The sequence below is a fragment of the Hemiscyllium ocellatum genome, chromosome 1 (assembly GCF_020745735.1).
Source record: "Hemiscyllium ocellatum isolate sHemOce1 chromosome 1, sHemOce1.pat.X.cur, whole genome shotgun sequence".
NCBI classification, from domain to species: Eukaryota; Metazoa; Chordata; class Chondrichthyes; order Orectolobiformes; family Hemiscylliidae; genus Hemiscyllium; species Hemiscyllium ocellatum.
Window position 1 is genome coordinate 30439991 of NC_083401.1, and position 19606 is coordinate 30459596.

At 40.1% G+C, this 19606-nt stretch overlaps 1 protein-coding gene across 1 annotated transcript in view; it reads left to right on the forward strand.

The window, feature by feature from the left end:
* The window catches only part of LOC132817946 (zinc finger matrin-type protein 1-like), a 100393-nt gene that overhangs the window by 75556 nt on the left and 5231 nt on the right, over nucleotides 1–19606 (forward strand). The window contains exons 2-5 of the mRNA XM_060828502.1: nucleotides 3799–3902; nucleotides 9498–9602; nucleotides 12351–12513; nucleotides 14124–14420. Coding sequence (XP_060684485.1) covers nucleotides 3804–3902; nucleotides 9498–9602; nucleotides 12351–12513; nucleotides 14124–14420 — 664 coding nt within the window. The 5' untranslated portion in view covers nucleotides 3799–3803. The remainder of the gene's footprint in view (nucleotides 1–3798; nucleotides 3903–9497; nucleotides 9603–12350; nucleotides 12514–14123; nucleotides 14421–19606) is intronic.

The following is a 19606-nucleotide window of genomic DNA, read 5'->3' on the forward strand; positions in this document are numbered from 1 at the left end:
TATCTGGCAAGAGCTTCACCACAGACATCAGAAATGAGTAAGATTGAACAAATGTATGGAGTGACTAAAGAACTTGCAAAATTGATACCAGAACTTAGAGCTGTAGGTATCAAGAGAAACTGAAAAGGCTGGGACCCGTTTCTCTAGAAAATGAAAAGTTGAGATGTAATCTTGTGAAAGTGTTTGATAATTTATGGCAGAGATATTTCCAAATGTAGGTGAGACCACAACTAGGGACCATAAGCCCTTAAGAAGGTGATGGTAAGTTGCTTCTTGAACCTGTGCAGTTCATTTTCAGAAAGGGTCACTGGATCCAAGATGTTAACTCTGCTTTCTCTCCACAGATGCAGAGTTTCTCCAACAATTTCTGTTTTTTGTTTCAATTCATTTTGTGTAGGTAGATCCACAGGAGATAATTCTTGGCCAGTGTTGGCCAATTTTGGCCCAGTGACTGTAAAGGAAGAGTTTTATATTTCTAAGTCAGAATGGTGAACGACTTGGAGGGGAACTCCCAGGTGTTCCCATGTAGCTGCTGCCTTTGGCCTTCTAGATGGAAGTGCTCATGAGTTTGGAAGGTGCTGCCTAAGGAAGTGTGATAAATTTCTGCAGTGAATCTTGTATACAGTACACACTGCTGATACTCAGCAATGGTGGTGGAGGGAGTGGATGCTTGTGGATGTGATGCCAATCAAGTGGCTGCTTTATCATGGATGGTATCAAGTTTTTTCTATGTTGTTGGATGTTCACCCATCCAGGCGAGTGGGGAGTGTTCCATCACACTCCTAAATTGTGTTTTATAGATGGTGGACAGGATTTGGAGAGTCAGAAGGTGAGTCAATCACTGCAAGATTCCTAGCCTTTGATTGTCTTTGTAGTCCTGTATTTATAAGCCCAGTTTATTTATATAACTAGTCCAATTCTGGGTAATTCCCAGAATGTTGATAGTGAGGACTCAGCAATGGAAGAGACGGTGAATGTTTTGGGGTAATGGTTAGGTTGTCTCTTGTTGAAGAGATCAGCCCAACTCTGGATATTATCTAGGTCTTGCTCTGTTTGGATATGGACGGATATCTGCGGAGCCATGAGTGATGCCGAACCTTATGCAATGATCAGGAAATATCCTCACGTTTGACCTTGTGATGGAGGGAAAGTAATTGATGAAGCAGCTGTGGGAGATTTGTCTAGGATGTTGTCATTTCAAAATCCTGCTGAGATAACTGACCACAAAGAGGTGCATCACCATCCTAAATTATGCTTCTTTACTGAGATAAGTTTGGAAATGTGGCAATTAGTACCAGGTTGGTAAGGATTATTAAGAATTGGTTGAAGTGAATAGAATAGATGCAATTAAGGATCAGCTGGATGAATGCACAAGAGAAAGAAATGCATTCTAATTTCGTTAAAAATAGGAGAAGGAGGAGGAGGCTCACATGGAGCATCAACACAGGCATAATTCAACCAGGCTGAATGGTAATAATATCTGGTCAGAAATATAATATAAGAAATAAGTACAACTAATTAAGTAGAAAACATTTAGATTATTAAAAAAAATTTAATGATAAAGATTCATTCAGGAGGTAACCATTATAATTACCATTGAACTGATAGAAAAACCAGACAGCTCTACTTTGAAATTGGAATATACCTAGAAGGGCTCCTGGACATGGGATATGCTATTAAAGTTAATTTAGTCATAATATATTCAACACAGACATAAGAAAAAGGTACAAGCAATAGTTTCATCACTGCAAAGAAGGCCTGAGTGTGAAAATAAGATGTTAATTACTGGAACCATCCAACTGGTAAGCGATGGCAATGATCCTTATCACGTGAATACCATAATCAGACAGGACTCACAAAGAAAGAAATCAAGCATATCTTTAGAGGTAAACCTCTAACAAGTACTTTTAACATTGAAAGAAAATGGGAGAAATGAAAGGATACTTTTATAAAATATCAATAACAAAAGGACTAGATAAAAGCTCACAATTCCATAAAGGAAATCTTCACCACATAATTAAACATAATATTATATGGTGCAGTATCACAAGAGAGTGGGAGGAGCCTATACAGAGGGTTAACACTGATATTTACAAAGCAGAAGAAATTTTAACAATCTAAGAATTTGGAAACCTCATAATGCTTCTCAAAATTTTTTCCCATTTGGGCTTTAAGATAAAACTTTAAATGTTACTCGATTCTTTATTCTCAGATATTATTAGAGATTCTTTTCTCAGTAATTCTTAATATTCCTTGATATTCTTAAATATTCTTGAATAGCTGCAAATAACATTGAGCTGGATTGAATTCAAATTGGTATGACATCATTTGATTATTTTAAGCAAAGCAGTATGCTTATGCACTTAAAGTGTATTGCTTATTAGTTTATGTTTATAAATTGTGAAATTTAGTAAACCATCTAACTTGATTTGGAGGTGTCAGTGTGTACAAAGTTAAAAACCATACACCAGGTTATAGTCCCAACAGGTTTATTTGGAAGCACTAGCTTTCAGAGCATTGCTTCTTCATCTCCGAAAGCTAGTACATCCAAATAAACCTGCTGGACTGTAACCTGGTGTTGTGTGATTTTTAACAGAATAAGTCTGTTCACCTCACCTGCTCACTGGGCTAATTTCTGTGCTGTGTGTATATATAATGTTGAAGAGTCTATGTGTGAAATGCAGGAACATGTTCTGTTCAACCCAAAGAAAAGCAAAATGGAGTTCAATCTTCAAAATTTGGAGATGCTGGTGTTGGCCTGGGGTGTACAAAATTAAAAATCACACAACACCAGGTTATAGTCCAATAGGTTTACCAGGAAGCACCAGCCCTCGGAGCGCTGCTCCTCCATCAAGTGGTTGTGGAGTATAAGATCGTAAGACACAGAATTTATAGCAAAAGTTTACAGCGTGATGCACTGAAATGAAAAAGACCTGAATTGTTTAATTCTTTTGGAATGATCATGTTGGTTTCATTTCTTTCATATGTAAATCCCAGAACCTTTTTTAAAAGTTAGATTCTCAGGTGAACTTCAACAATAGGTGTCATGTCAGCTCAGATAATGCATTGAAAGTGTGAGCTTAAAATATGTCTGTCTGACTCCCAATGTTCAAATTGATTCTGTTTCTAAAAAAGGAATTTACAGAATCTTAATTGGATTCATGCAGTTTTTGAGCAAAATAAAATGTACCAATGTACAAGTACAGATTCACGCCACAAACTTATATGTGGTTGTGTGTGGTTTGGGGGGTGGTGAGTGTCTGTGAGAGAGCGTGTGTATGTGTGTGAGTGTAAAGGGGTATAAGTCTGTCACCAGCTTAATATTTGAACTGCAACATTTCATTAGTCCAGGAAATAGTTGAACTGAAATTGCTCCTGAAACATTCACCCTGCCACGGACACTGACGTGTACTTCCGTTCTTATTTTTGTTGAATATTCACAACCTGATGAGCAGAAAGCAAAATGTTTTAATTCTCAGCAAGCACACAAATCTGAGTGGGTTGTAGGACTTGTTTGTGTGAAATCTGTTTGATTCTTTAAATTGCTTTAAAATATGCATTCTTGCTAGATCCATAATTTTTAATACCTCTGAGGTGAGTGCATTTCATATACCACCTGCTTATAATTTTTGTTTTATTTTGCTGTTCTCCATATCACTTAACTTCAGTTAATGGAAAATGTAGGAATTTTCACTATTGCAAAGAAATGACTTTGAATCCATACTAGTGGACTGTCTGCAGATGGACTTATCTTGATTTTGAAATGCCACCATTGATATACTAAATGTTTCTTTTCAGATAAAATGGGGGGTCACAATGACAGCGAACTTTTCATGGATAACTACTGCAAGGTTTGCTGTGCCATGTTGATCTCAGAAGTACAGAGAACCACACATTATGAGGTAGTTTATTGATTTTAAGTGATAAGCAAGTATAAATAAAATATTGCACATTGTGTTTTTGTTTTCACTAGAACGTGTGACCACCCCATGATATTCATAATCTCGTTTTGTAAAATGCCTTCTCCTGTCAGCTGAAACTCTCAATCTTTGTTCTTGTCACTTGACATTGTTAAGTGATGTTTGTGGATCTCAAACAAGTGCTCAAACATTATTTATTTTCTGTGTACCTGTAATTTGGGAGCCCTCTCATTGAAGAATGGTTTGTTTTTCTCTGTGATCTTACGAAGTGTACTTCTGTTATAGTATTAAAGAAGTGTCTGCTCCCTGTCATTGCAACATATACTGTAGATAGTTAATCAGAAAGTAAAATAGCAGTTGCAGCCTGTAGTCTGGAACAGGACCCCCAACGTTTACATGTGTGATGCCACATTTCAGGTTTTTTTCTCATCTGTCGACTGTGAAACAAGTTTCAGAAAGAAAAGACACCAGATGAATAGAAATTTATCTTGCTAATATTAATGTTAGCCTGCAAATTTAGCCATATTTTCAATTATTTATCATCACCATTTTCATTAACACTAAGAGAAATAGAGTTAACATTTTGAACCATAAAAGATAAAACAGTACAGTCCAGAAACAGGCTGATTGACCCACTATGTCTATGCTGACCATGATGCCATTCTAAGCTAATCTGATTTGCCTGCACATTTGCCATATACCTCTATGCCCTGCTTGTTCATGTGTTTGTAAATACCCCTTAAAAACTTTGCTGATGTATCAGCTTCTACCAACTCACCTGGATTTCAGGTGTATTTCAGGAACCTACCAGCCCTTGTGGATATAAACTTTATCCACATATCTCACAATCTTTGCTTCTCTCAGCTTAAACCTATGCCTCCTAGTATTTGTAATTTTCCACCCTGGGAAAAAGACCCCACCTTACCCATGCCTCTCATAATTTTATATACATTTATCAAATCGCTCCTCAGTCTCTGACACTCTAGCAAAAATAATCTAAGTTTGTTCAACCTCTCCTTTTCGTTAATGCACGCCAATCCAGGCAGCATCCTGATAAAACTCTATTGCACCCTCACCAAAGCTTCCACAACATTCCTAAGAGAAAGTCTGTTCTTTGGAACTGAAAGGAGTTAAATAATGGTGCTTTTTATGTTGTTGAAAAAGAATAGACAATAGGTGCAGGAGTAGGCCATTCTGCCCTTCGAGCCTGCACCACCATTCATTATGATCATAGCTGATCATCCTCAATCAGTATTCTGTTCCTGCCTTATTTCCATAACCCTTGTTTCCACTATCCTTGAGAGCTCTATCCAACTCTTTCTTAAACGAATCCAGAGACTGGACCTCCACTGCCTTCTGGGGCAGAGAATTCCACACACCCACCACTCTCTGAGTGAAGAAGTTTCTCCTCATCTCTGTCCTAAATGGCCGACCTCTTATTTTTAAGCTGTGTCCTCTGGTTCGGGACTCACCCATCAACAGAAACATGTTTCCTGCCTCCAGAGTGTCCAATCCTTTAATAATCTTATACGTCTCAATCAGATCCCCTCTCAGTCTTCTAAACTCAAGGGTATACAAGCCCAGTCGCTCCAATCTTTCAACATAAGATAGTCCCGCCATTCCAGGAATTGACTTCGTGAACCTACGCTGCACTCCCTCAATAGCCAGAATGTCTTTCCTCAAATTTGGAGACCAGATCTGCACACAATACTCCAGGTGTGGTCTCACCAGGGCCCTGTACAGCTGCAGAAGGACCTCTTTGCTTCTATACTCAATCCCTCTTGTTATGAAGGCCAGCATGCTATTAGCCTTCTTCACTACCTGCTGTACCTGCATGCTTACCTTCATTGACTGGTGTACAAGAATACCCAGATTTCTTTGTACTGCCCCTTTACCTAACTTAAGTCCTTTTGGGTAGTAATCTGCCTTTCTGTTCTTGCCACCAGTGGACAACCATGCACTTATCCATATTAAACTGCATCTGCCATGCATCTGTTCACTCACCTAACCTGTCCAAGTCACCCTGTAATCTCCTAAGATCCTCCTCACATTTCACCCTGCCACCCAGCTTTGTATCATCAGCAAATTTGCTAATGTTACTATTAATACCATCTTCTATATCATTATTATATATTGTAAAAAGCTGCGGTCCCAGCTCTGATGTACCCCACTGGTCATCGCCTGCCATTCCGAAAGGGAGCTGTTTATCAGTACTCTTTGTTTCCTGTCAGCCAACCAATTTTCAATTCAAGTCAGTACTTTGCCCCCAGTATCATGCGTCCCAATTTTGCTCACTAGCCTCCTATGTGGGACTTTACCGAGAAGGAGGAGGTGTGATTGAAACAGATGGTAAGGATGCCCAGAGCAAAATACAAAGGGAGTGCTAATGGTAGCAAAGGATATAAACGGATACAAAGTTACTGTTACCGGTAGGTGTGGATAATTAGACATAGTTTGACTTTGTTGTTTACTGAACATGGTTAGCTATCCAGTATTAGATCCTAGTTTATCCTTGTGTTACTTCTTGGCTTTATTTATGTATTAACAAAAACACAGTGCTATGTCTTAAGAAGCAGGAATTAAGGGCCATTCTTCAATGATTTCAGTTGTGATTCTACTGTCAGCAGCCTACCCCACTTGAGAATAAATGGAGGAATATTCTAAATATGGGCAAGTGGTCTCAAAATTCAAACATTTCTATCATCTTAGAGGAGGGGAGAGATTTAAAAGGGATCTAAGGGGCAGCTTTTTCACGCAGACGGTGGTGCATAGATGGAATGAGCTGCCAGTGGAAGTGGTGGAGGCTGGTACAATTACAGCATTTAAAAGGCATCTAGATGGGTTTATGAATAGGAAGGATTTAGAGGAATGTGGGCCAAGTGTTGGCAGAACGAACTATATTAGGTTAGGACTTCTGGTCGACATGGACGACTTGGGCCACAGGGTCTGTTTCCGTGCTGTAGATCTCTATGACTCTGTAACTGACTTTACTTTTGTGGCTCTGAACTTGACTCTGTTCAATACTGTACAACCCACTGCTTGTGCAGTCGTGTGAAATTAGCAAAGAAATCACTGCTGCAAAACCTACCCCTTGCAAAGAACATTTTGTTGGTGCAGTTTTGTTTGAAAACGATTGGAATATGTTACAATTTTAGTAGAAGGCAAAAATCAGCCATGGTAGGGTGTTTTATACTCCAGCTGATATTCCTGCACATTGAGGGTTTTGGGAGTTCAGAGAGTGCAGCAAAAGTAGATCAAGTGCCATTTTGAGAAAAATATCGAAATATAGAAATATGAAGTATTTTTTAGGAATCATTGAAATCTTTCTGTCAGGACTGGAAACAGGCCCTCAGGTTTACATCTAAGCAGGTTATCAGGATCAAGGGACAGCACTTTACTGGCAGCAGCTAATTCAAAGCTTTCCACTAGGACTAATGTCCCATTAGGGTTGGTGCCTCGCCTCTCTGAGACACTTGTAAAGTGGCAGCTAGTATGGCTGCAAGGAAAGGAGAGGGCACCTCCTACTACACAAGCCCAGTGAAGGCCATGTAATTATGTTTCCATATGGCTAGACCAGACAGATACAGCGATCACCATCTTCTGGCAGGATTGGCAGCCTTCCCCACCCCGTGCACATTCCAGCCCCTACCTGCCCTGTTATACAAGCCTCTGAGTACAACCCTGGCCCCTGCACTATCCCCAGCAACCCCTCCAGGCCTCAGAAAATCCCTGACTGTTCACACCACATACCTTCTCGTTGCCTCCCCATCATCAGCAAACATGGATGAGAAACTGCCTGTGATCTTTTTTCATTGTTGACTCAGGGCTTGTGGACTTTGTTGGCTAGGCCAGTATTTATTGGCCGTCCCTAAGATGGTGGTGAGCTGCCTTTTGAGCCACTCAAGTCTATTTGGTGTAGTAAAGCCCACAAGGCTATTAGGGAGGGAGCTCCATGAATTTCGTCCAGTGACAGTGAAGAAACAGTGATACATTTCCACGTCAGGATGGTGAGTCGCTTATAGGGGAATTTGTTCCCTTCTACCTGTGCCCTTGTCCTTCTGGATGGCGGTGATTGTGGGTTTGGAAGTTTGAGCAAGTTTGATAAATCAGATGAGCAGTTCCTTACATAATCTTTCACCTGTACTTACCTGTTATTAAGGATATGTCAGCAACTGGTTAATAGGGAGATCCTTGGATGATCTGACTCTGACCCAAGGTCCATGTGTTGGACAACTTCAGTATAAAGATTTGGCTTTAGACAGAATCGAGCAATTGTGCAGGTTAGGTTATAATTCAGAATTCATTTCTATAATTGAATATAATAGCCAGTGCAATAAACTGCATTATTCTTTCTATTCAGAAGACATTGCATGAGAATAATATAATTTTTATTAATACTGAATATGGATTTATCAACAGAAAAAATATATATTTAAGAAAAATGCTTTGGCCTACACCTATGAGCAAGCAGATTTAAAATAAATTTATGTTAAAAGTTACACTTAACTGATAAGTAATATTTTCACTAGTACAACGAGTCAGTTTCTGAGTAGATTAAGTATTTTGTTGACGCAAATGAATGGGTCCTAAATAGGAACATTTTAGACAATAGGTGCAGGAGTAGGCCATTCTGCCCTTCGAGCCTGCACCACCATTCAATATGATCATGGCTGATCATCCTTAATCAGTATCCTGTTCCTGCCTTATCTCAATAACCCTTGATCCCACTATCCTTGAGAGCTCTATCCAACTCTTTCTTAAATGAATCCAGAGACTGGGCCTCCACTGCCTCTGGGGCAGAGAATTCCACACAGCCACCACTCTCTGGATGAAGAAGTTTCTCCTCATCTCTGTCCTAAATAATTTACCCCGTATTTTTAAGCTGTGTCCTCTGGTTCGGCACTCACCCATCAGCGGAAACATGTTTCCTGCCTCCAGGGTGTCCAATCCTTTAATAATCTTATATGTCTCAATCAGATCCACTCTTAGTCTTCTAAACTCAATGGTATACAAGCCCAGTCACTCCAGTCTTTCAGTGTAAGGTTGTCCTGCCATTCCAGGAATTGACTTCGTGAACTTACGCTGCACTCCCTCAATAGCCAGAATGTCTTTCCTCAAATTTGGAAGATATGAGCGAAATACATGGCAATTGGGACTAGAGTGATTGAGGACATCTGGTTGGCATGGACAAGTTGGACCAATGGGTCTGTTACTGTGCTCTGCACCTCAATGTCTCTAAGTGCATTAGATGTTATCTCACAAATTTGACGTGAGGGCTTAACTAGTTTTGTGGAATGAGCCTGCTCTGAGCAAAACGAACCAGCAGAAAACATGAGCTTTTGTGATTTTGAACATGATTTGGCAATAAGATTTCCCAGTGTTTGTTTTGAGTTTGCAAGCTGGTTGACCTGCGGACCAGTGTAAGACCACATATTCTCCTAAGCTTGCCTTCTAACCTTAACTTCTCACTTCTAATCCACATCACCATTGCCACTTAACTCATGAATGCTTCTTTCTGTTTAACAATAATTGAAAATAGTGTTAAACACACTCCCTATATTTGTTTTTGTTTTAAAGAGCAAAAAACACGCCAACAAGGTGCGTTCTTACTTTCAAATGCATAAAGAAGAAGGAACACCATCAAAAAAAATCAAAACCGAGAATGTAGCTGTTGGCTTCCAGGTGGGTATTTTCACATTGATGAAGATGTTTCTCAATTCAGTTTGCAGTGGAGCTGGACAAGTATTTATAGTAATCGTGAACAGTTATAATGTATTTGCAAGGCCCCCATTGAAACCTTGTCTTCTTCTCTGGTCAAAATGCAATCACTCTCTATCTTGAACATACTTAATGACTGAGCTCCCACAGTCTTCTGGGATCAAGAATACCAAAACGTCAGTACCCCCTGAGTGAAGGGATTCCTCCTCATCCCGTCCGAAATGGCTTGCCCTTTATTTTGAAATTGTGTGTCCTGTTCTAAACCATTTCCTTTGGATGGCTTTTAAGACCCTAATGGGAGGTGAGCCCTGACTATCATGTTAGTTTGCCTGAATGTTCATGCTCTAGGATGTTCCTCAAAGCCTGAACATGTGTGCGGCAGGGCTATCCACCTGCAAGCAGCAGCCCCTGAGGCTCTCCAAAGGTCAGATGATGTTTGAAACTCTGCAGTCGACATTCAAACTTCCTGAGGCATCAGGGACTAGACAGGCTCCCGCAGTCATGCAGAGTCCAAAGCATGATGGTAGTGGATGTCGGAGGCTAATTATCTCAGTGTCCAAACCTTTTTTTTAGGAATTCCTGAGGACAGTGTCCTCAACCTAATAATCTTGAGCTGTTTTAGTAACACCTATCCCACCATCATATTGTCAGAAGAATGTTCACTGACTATGTAGTGTTAAGTTCAATTTTCAAGTCTGCAGCTACTGAAACTGACTGCATCAACATGCAGCAAGACCTGGACAATACTCAGGTTTAGTTTGATAAGTGGAAAATAACAGTCACACCACATACACAGTGTCACACAATGACAGTCTCCAACAAGTGAGAAAGTATCAATCTCCCCTTGATTATCATTGCAAAATTCTCCATTCATCATATTCCTAAGTTCAACATTGCCCAGAAACTCAACTGAACCAAGAACTGAGCTACAAAAATAGGTGAGTGACTCACTTTTTGACTCCCAAATGCCTGTTCACCATTGACAAGTCAGAAATCAGCAGTGTGATTGCATTCTCTGCACTTGCCTGGATCAGTGCAGCTCCAACAACACTCAAGAAACTTGACACTGTCCAGGACAAAGCATCCACTTTGATTAGAGTTTGGGGAAAGCAATATAATTGTAGTAATGCAACTGAATTAGTATCTGGGGGCTAGATACAGATGTCAATCCCACCTGGATGCTGATAAAATTTAAATTCAATTGAAGTTGAAAGTCATGTAGTTACAAAATGCTGAATGTAATGGTGCAACTTAATGGGGCATGAGTAATGGTGCCATGGAACTGTCATGATTGTCATAAAATTCCATTTAGTTTACAAATGCCCCTTTTGGGAAGGAAATTGGCAAATCTTACCTGGTCTGAACTTACATTTGACTCCAGATCCACTGTTAGTGACTCTGAACTGCCATCTGAAATGGTCTTGGAAGTAATTTAGATGTAGGACAATTAGGGGCGGGGTATCAAATTTTATGAGCAAAACCCATATGCCATGAAAGAAAAACTATTTTTAAAAAGCCTTCCCTATGTCATACATTCAGTTCCTTCAAATTGGCGCACTTTTAATGTACCGTGTCCAAGATTATCACCAAGGTTGCACCCCACAAAACTAGAACCTCCAACATCCCAGACTGTTAGGGTTGTAGGTGCATGGGAATAGCACTGCCTTCAAATAACCTATCCGACGTGGGAATATGTTACTGTTTCTCCATCATAGCTGGGTCAAGCTTCTGAAACGTACTCCTTGCAGCACTGTGGGTGGACCTTCATAAAGTCCAAAGCGATTTGATAAAATGGTTCACCACTACCTTTCCAAGTGCAACTAGGGTTTTGCGATCAAAAAGATATTTGAATTTCAGTGACCAATTTAAAAGATCACACAAGATCCGGTTATTCGCCGGATTGGATTTATTATGCTTTTTGTGTGCAGGACAGATCTGGGCAATTATCCATATTATTGAGTAGGTGGCAGTTTGTAACTTTACCACAGCCTCATCCTGGTGAAGGGCTTCTGCCTGAAACATCAACTCTCCTGTTCCTTGGATGCTGCCTGACCTTTTCCAGTGCCACACTCTTCAACTTTGATCTCCAACATCTACACTCCTCAGTTTCTCTTAGCTGTACAAGAGCAGTTTGGCTCAGGGTGTGGCAAATTCTGGAGCACAGGCCATTGGTACTGTGGCCGGACTGTTGCCAGGCCCAGAGCTGTTTCTTGATATCATGTACCATAATGTACTCATGCTAAAAGGTGACATTGTAATGTATTAATAACTAATCAAAAATTAATAACTAATCAAAAATATTTACAGATAACTTTCTTTTAATGTGCTGTTACCAAGATGTTTTATGACTGGTAATTTGCTGTTATCTGACTTTTCAGGTGTGGTTTTAATATCCTGTTTTTAATCTTTTGATATCGAAAAAAATTGCCGAAGTCTTCTGTCTTCATGACAGTGTTCTCTGCACTATCATCAACTCATCATTCATCCTGTTGCTGGTTGTGCGAAAATTGGATGCCACATTTTCTCATTTCAGTCATTGCTGTGTTCATTCCATGTGAAACACCTTGAGAAATGTTGAGGTGTTACTTATGTACTTACTTTTTTATAATATAAAAAAATTGCTGTACTGTAGGTGTTCAAACTGCAGACTTATAGCGAAATAAATCGACAGTCAGTGTGTTTACTGAGATTGTGTCTGATGCTTGATTGCAGGATGCTGGGACAGGAGAAGTGGACAAGAATAAATTTTGCATCTTGTGCAATATGGTTTTCACATCCCCCATAGTGGCTCAGTCCCATTACCAAGGCAAAATCCATGCAAAGCGGCTCAAACAGCTTGTCGTAGAGCAGCCGTGTGTTACACAGCCACAGACTGGTAGGAGTGAGCTCATTCTGAAGATTCCGTTTTCCTTGTCATGCTCAATGTCTAATCTTGTCAGAGTATTTCCTGGTCTCTTGTATCTTGTGATACAAGAACCATTATAATTGGCTTCAACGATTGACTCCAACTCCAGTTTGATTCACGGATTCACACTAAACGGACTTTCCCATAAAATGTCTCCTGATTCTAGAATCATTAGCCAGGGGAAACACACTATCTATACTCACCAAGTCATAACCTGTAAGAATGTTGTGCTTTCATTATTTGAAACTGTAGAGAACACAAACCAATTTCTTCAGTCTCTCCTCATAAGACCTTCCAACCATACTAGGGATTAATCTGATGAAACTAGATTGCACTCCCTCTATGGCAAGAATATCCTTCCTTAGATAAGGGGTCCAAAACTGTACACCATATTCCAGCTAAGGTCAAGGCTGTATGCAATTGCAGTGAGATATCTTTTTCTCAAATTCCCTTGAAATAAATGCCAACGTGCTGTTTGACTTTCAAATTAATAACTGCATCTGCATGCTACTTGCTCGTGACTCATGGGCAAGGACATCCTGGTCTTTTTGGACATCGGCACATCCTAAATGCTCACCATTTAAGCAATACTCTACCTTTTTGTGTTTTCTGCCAAAATGAATGAGTTTAAACATATTTACATTATATTCTATTTTCCATGTTTTAGTCCATTCACTTAGCCTGTCCATATCCCCTTGAACCCTCTTTGCACTCTCTCCGCCACCTACAATCCCACCCAGTTTGTCATGTCATCAGCAAATCTATAAAAAGTGCAATATTCATCAATAAAATATGTGATCTTGTATGCAGATCAATTAAAAAGATTGTGAACAGTTATGGACCCAGCAATGACCATTGCTGTATCCCACTAAATATCACCCTGCCATTCTGAGTATCCTTTGTTGTGTGTCTATTCTATTCCAGCCAATTCTTAATTCATACTGGTATTCCCCCATCCCATGTGCAGTAGTTTTAGCTCCTAATCTCCTGTTTATGCGATATTACACATTAAGTCCTTTGCTTTCATTAAAATTTCCAAGCTTTCCCCTACCACATACATTAACAAAATTGTCATTTGTTCAGAATGCAGTTATTCTCTCTAATTACTGTGCTGTCATAATTCCTGTCATGTAAGTAGTTTAAGACATAATCCTTGCATTGTGGAGTGGATAGGTTTTATTATAAAATAATTTTTAAGGCTTAACTTGGATAGATTGCTATGGTCTAGTTCTGCACAAATAGATCAGTCACAATCTTATTGAATGGTGGAACAGATTCAAGGGGCTGAAGGGCCTCCTTCTAATTCATATGTTCATTCTCATTGGAACAACCTTATTTAAGAATATTATTGATTTTTTTTAGATTGAAAATTTGAAATTTGATCAAATGGTATAAAATTTGCACCTTTATATGGCCCCAAATTCTAGGTCATAAATTGAATCTGTTAGCTGTACAACATTACAGATATAAGTGTATTTGCTTTCCTCCAGTAGAAGCTGTTCAACTTCTCAAAAATGGTAATATGAAGTGTAATATTTGAAAGCTATCTTGAATCATTGCAGCCATTTTTTGAATTTCAGTGCTGAGTTCAATCACAGTGACCACAAATGTGGCAAGTTCACCTTCAGAGGAAACGTCTATGCAGAGTGAGCAGCTGGAAAAGGGCGAGCCAGAAGTTGCTCAAGAAGCTGCTACAGCACCTTCAACAGCTTTGGACTTGGAGGATTCCAACAAATTCTGCAAATTGTGTAGTGCCTCTTTTAACAACCCACTAATGGCCCAGCAACATTACAACGGCAAGAAGCACAAGAAAAATGACCTAAGGAGACAACTGATGGAAGAAATGGGGAAGGAGACAGATTCTCCTGAGAAGAATGGTGAGTATTTCTTAATATCACTGCATTATGGGAGGCAGTGATATAGTGGTGATGTCACTGGAAATCCAGAACACCAGGTTAATGTTCTGGATATGAGTTTAAATCTCATCAAGGCAGATGGTGAAATTTGAATTCTTTACAAAACATATTTGTAACCACTGTCAATTGTCATTTTTTTTTTAAAAACTGGTTCATTTTAGGGAAGAACATCTTCCTGGTCTCACCTACATGTCATTCCAAACACGGCAGTGTGGTTGACTCCTAACTACCCTCTGGGCAATTAGGGATGGGCAATACATTATGTCCTAGTCAGTGATACCCACACTTCATTTTTTTTTAATTGAAAAAGTAGAGAGTGTGAACGTACAACAAACATTACATTCACTGGTTTCACAAATTCTCAACCAAAATCATCAGATTTTAGGTGATCTGGATAGTATAAGAAAAGAAACATAGCTTGATGTCAAGTTGTAAATTTGTAGATCAGAAATTTGCACACTTTTGCAATCTATATGGAAATGACCACTGTCTAAATATAAAGGTAACCTTCAGTAAAAGACACAGTGGAAGACATTTCTCAAGAGCAGCTAGGACTGAGCAATGAATACTAGCCTTCATAGCAATGCTGAAATCACACAAAAGTGCAATGTAAACACTGCAACAGGGCATAGGTAGGCTCACAGAATGAGCAGATAAGTGGCAGATGGAATTTAATAGCGTGGGATGATAAATTTGAGCAAATACTAGGTAAGAATCAGGGAAAGTGGGGAGTTACCTCAGAGTACAAAAAGCATGTTACAGGGTGAGGAAAAGTGCTTTCATTGTGGACAGAAATGTTAGTTTTCTTTGTATTTTTGGAATAGGAGGGGTGATAATGCTGAGTTAGGTGCCTCTGCAGTAGTTTCAGTCTGAACTTTTAACCAGGAAATGAAAGTAAGCAAGAAAATAATAATGACAATATACATTTATATTGGATGTAAACCCGGGGAGGTAGTGTTATGGTTTTCACAATATTGGGCGAGTAATCGAGAGGCTCAGGCTAATCCTCTGGACCAAGAGTTTGAATCCCAGTTGATGGAATTGAGAGTTAGTCTTAGAAATGGTGGTTGTGAAACCATAATCAATTCTTGTAAAAACTCATCTGTTCTCTACTGCCTTCAGGGAAAAAAATCTGCCATCCTCACCCAGTCTAGCTTACAAACTCCAGATCCACAGCAACATGGTTGATTGCTCACTAAAGTGGTCTAGCAAGCCACTCCACTCAATTAGGGATGGATAACAAATGCTGACCTTGCCAGTAACATATCCTATGGAATTTTTTTTTAGAATGCCTTTTATATTATTGAAGTGTCCCAAAGTACTTTGGTAAGCAATAGATTACTTTTCAACTGCAAGAACTTAATATTTATATCAATCAGTCCATATTACAGAGGAGGAAGTGCTGGATGTCATGAAACGCATAAAAGTGGATAAATACCCAGATGTACCCTAGAGCTGTGGGAAGCTAGGGAAGTGATTGCTGGGCCCCCAGCTGAAATGTTTGTATCATCGATAGTCACAACGTTGGTTGTGGGCAAATTGTTGGAGGGAACCTTGAGGGACAGGATATACATGTATTTGGGAAGGCAAGGACTGATTAGGAATAGTCAACATGGTTTTTTGCGTGGGAAATCATGTCTCATGATTGAGTTTTTTTTGAGAGTTAACAAAGAGAATTGATGAAAGCAGAGCGGTTGACATGATCTACATGGACTTCAGTAAGGCGTTTGAAAGGTTCCTCATGTAAGACTGGTTAGCAAGATTAGATCTCACGGAATACAGGGAGAACTAGCCATTTGGATACAGAACTGGCTCGAAGGTAGAAGACAAAGGATGGTGGTGGAGGGTTGTTTTTCAGACTGGAGGCCTGTGACCAGTGGAGTGCCACAAGGATCGGTGCTGGGTCCTCTACTTTTCTTTTCATCATTTATATAAATGATTTGGATGTGAGCATAAGAGGTACAGTTAGCAAGTTTGCAAAAGGTGTACTGGACAGTGAAGAAGGTTACCTTGGATTACATTAGGATCTTGGTCAGATGGGCCAATGGGTTGAGGAGTGGCAGATGAAGTCTAATTTAGATAAATGTGAGGTGCTGCATTTCGGGAAAGTAAATCGTAGCAGGACTTATACACTTAATGGTAAGGTTTGAGGGAGAGTTGCTGAGCAAAGAAGACCTTGGAGTGCATGTTCCTAGCTCCGTGAAAGTAGAGTTGCAGGTAGATAAGATAGTGAAGATGGCGTTTGGGATGCTTTTCTTTATTGGTCAGTGTATTAAGTACAGGAGTTGGGAGGTCATGTTGTGGCTGTACAGGAAATTGGTTTAGCCACTTTTGGAATATTGTGTGCAATTCTGGTCTCCTTCCTTTGGGAGGGATGTTGTGAAACTTGAAAGGGTTCAGAAGAGATTTGCCAGGATTGTTGCCAGGATTGGAGGATTTGAGCGATAGGGAGAGGCTGAATAGGCTGGGGCTGTTTTCCCTGGAGTGTTGGAGGCTGAGCGGTGACCATATTGAGATTTATAAAATCATGAAGGGCATGGATAGGATAAATAGACAAAGTCTTTTCACTGGGGTTGGGGAGTCCAGAACTAGAGGGCATAGGTTTAGGGTGAGAGGGGAAAGATATAACAAAGTGGAGGCAATGGCCTAGTGGTTTTATTGCTGAACTGTTAACCCAGAGACCCAGGTAATGTTATGGGAACCTGGATTCAAATCCAGGCAGATAGTAGAATTTGAGTTCAATAGAAATCTGGAATTAAAAGTCTAACGATGACTGTGAATCCATCATCAATGGGCGGCATAGTGGCTCATTGGTTAGCACTACTGCCTCACAACGCCAGAGACCCGGGTTCAGTTCCTGCCTCAGGCAACTATGTGTGGAGTTTGCACGTTCTCCCCATGTCTGCGTAGGTTTCCTCTGGGTGCTCCAGTTTCCTCCCACAGTCCAAAAATGTGCAGGTTAAGTGAATTGGCCATGCTAAATTGTCCGTAGATTTGTTATGGGGGAATGGGTCTGGGTGGGTTGTTCTTTGGAGGGTCGGTGTGGACTTGTTGGGCCGAAGGTCCTGTTTCCACTCTGTAGGGAATCTAATCTAAAAGAGACCTAAGGAGCAACTTTTTCACACAGAGGATGTTACATGTATAGAATGAGCTGCCAAAAGAAGTGATGGAGGCTTGTACAATTGCAACATTTGAAAGGCATCTGGATGGGTAAATAAGTAAGAAGGGTTTGGAGAGATATGGGCCAGGAGCTGGCAAGAGGGACCGATTAGGTTGGGATATCTGGTCGGCATGGACAGGTTGGACCGAAGGGTCTGTTTCCGTGCTGTACATCTCTATGACTGTTTGACTTTGATCAGAAGGGCAAATAGACTGAGATTGTCAGATGGAGTTTACTTCAGATGAATATGAGATGCTGCATTTGGTAGTGCAAATCAGGGCAGGACTATACGTTTAATGATAAGCAACAGTACTGAGTATTGTACTGAGACTAATTTAGAATATCTGATCGGCATGGACGAATTGGACTGAAGTTTCCATGGTGTGCATCTCTATGACTCTGATCAATATACACTTAATGGCACAATTTTTTCAAATGTGCATAGATAGAAGGATGTGAGAGTTCATGTGCATGGATCTTTGGAAGTGGCAGGACTTATTGAGAGAGCAAAGCAAGCGAGTGGTGCCTTGAGCTACATAATGAGAGGCACGGAGGACAAAAAGAGGGAAGTTTTGCTGAATTTCTATAGAGCACCAATTAGGTCAAAGCTGAAATATTGCATCCACTTCTGGTCAACACTTGTTAAAAAGAATGTGAGAGTCCTCAAGGAAATGCAGAGGAGATTTACCAGAATGGTTCAGAATGGGAGGAGAGATTTTAGCTGTAAGGTTAAGTTGGAAAAATTGGTTCGTTCTGTTTGTAACAAAGGGGGATAGCAGATTTGTCAGAGGTTTACAAGATTATGACAGACTTTGATTACTTAGACAAAGAAAACTACTCTCATTAGTTAAAAGCAAATTACTGCGGATGTTGGAATCTGAAATCAAAAGAGAAAATGCTGGAAAATCTCAGCAGGTCTGGCAACATCTGTAAGGAGAGAAAAGAGCTGACATTTCGAGTCTAACTGATCCTTTGTCAAAGCTCCAAGACCTGCTGAGCTTTTCCAACATTTTCTCTTTTACTCTCATTAGCTGAAGGTACAAGAATTGGGGGCAAAGATTTATGGTTTTCGGCTCTAGGTACAGAGAGAATATGAGGAAGGCATTTTTAGACAGAGTGGCAAAGATTGGAAAGGTCACTGCCCACAAAACTGGCAGAAACAAATTCAGTGATTTCAAAAGGAAATTGTGGATGACGCTTGAGGGAAATAATCATACAGGGCTATACGGTTAGAATAGGGAATGACTGAAGTCCTCCACACAATGTTGGTGTGATTCTGTGCGGCCAATATGGCTTTTTCTGTGTCCCAACCGTATGACATTCATCATTATGTACATTTCCATACATCACAAGCTTACATGTATAGGGAATATTTAAAACTCTGTAAACTCAGTCACTCCATAACAGCTTAGCTGGTTTTTCATCTGATCTTGTGTTTCATATCTTTCAAAATACTTGTTCAAAGGGAGTACTTTGCCATCTCAGACAACTTGTTGATTCGCTCACTGAGGATCTCCTATTGTCAGGCATATACTGAATTAATTTCATCTCCCTTTATGTTGTTCTGCTATGTTGGATAGGGTAGGAGAGTGGGCAAAGAAATGGCAGATGGAATAGAGTGTGGAAAGCATGAGGTTATACTCTTTGGTAGAAAGAAGAGAGGCTTAGACTGTTTTCTAAATAGGGAAAGACTTTGGAAGTCTGCAGCACAAAGGGACTTGGGAATCCTAGTTCAGGATTATCTCAAGTTAATATGCAGGCTCAGTTGGCAGTTAGGAAGGCAAATGCAATGCTAGAGTTAATGTCATGAAGAATGCAGGAGCAGGGATCTACTGCTGAGACTATAAAAGACTCTGGTCAGACTGTATTTGGAATATTGTGGACCTGGTACATAAGAAAGGATGTGCTGGTCTTGGAGGAAGTCTGGAGGGGGTTTACAAGAATGATCCCTGGGATGAAGGGATTGTCATATGAGGAATGGTTAAGA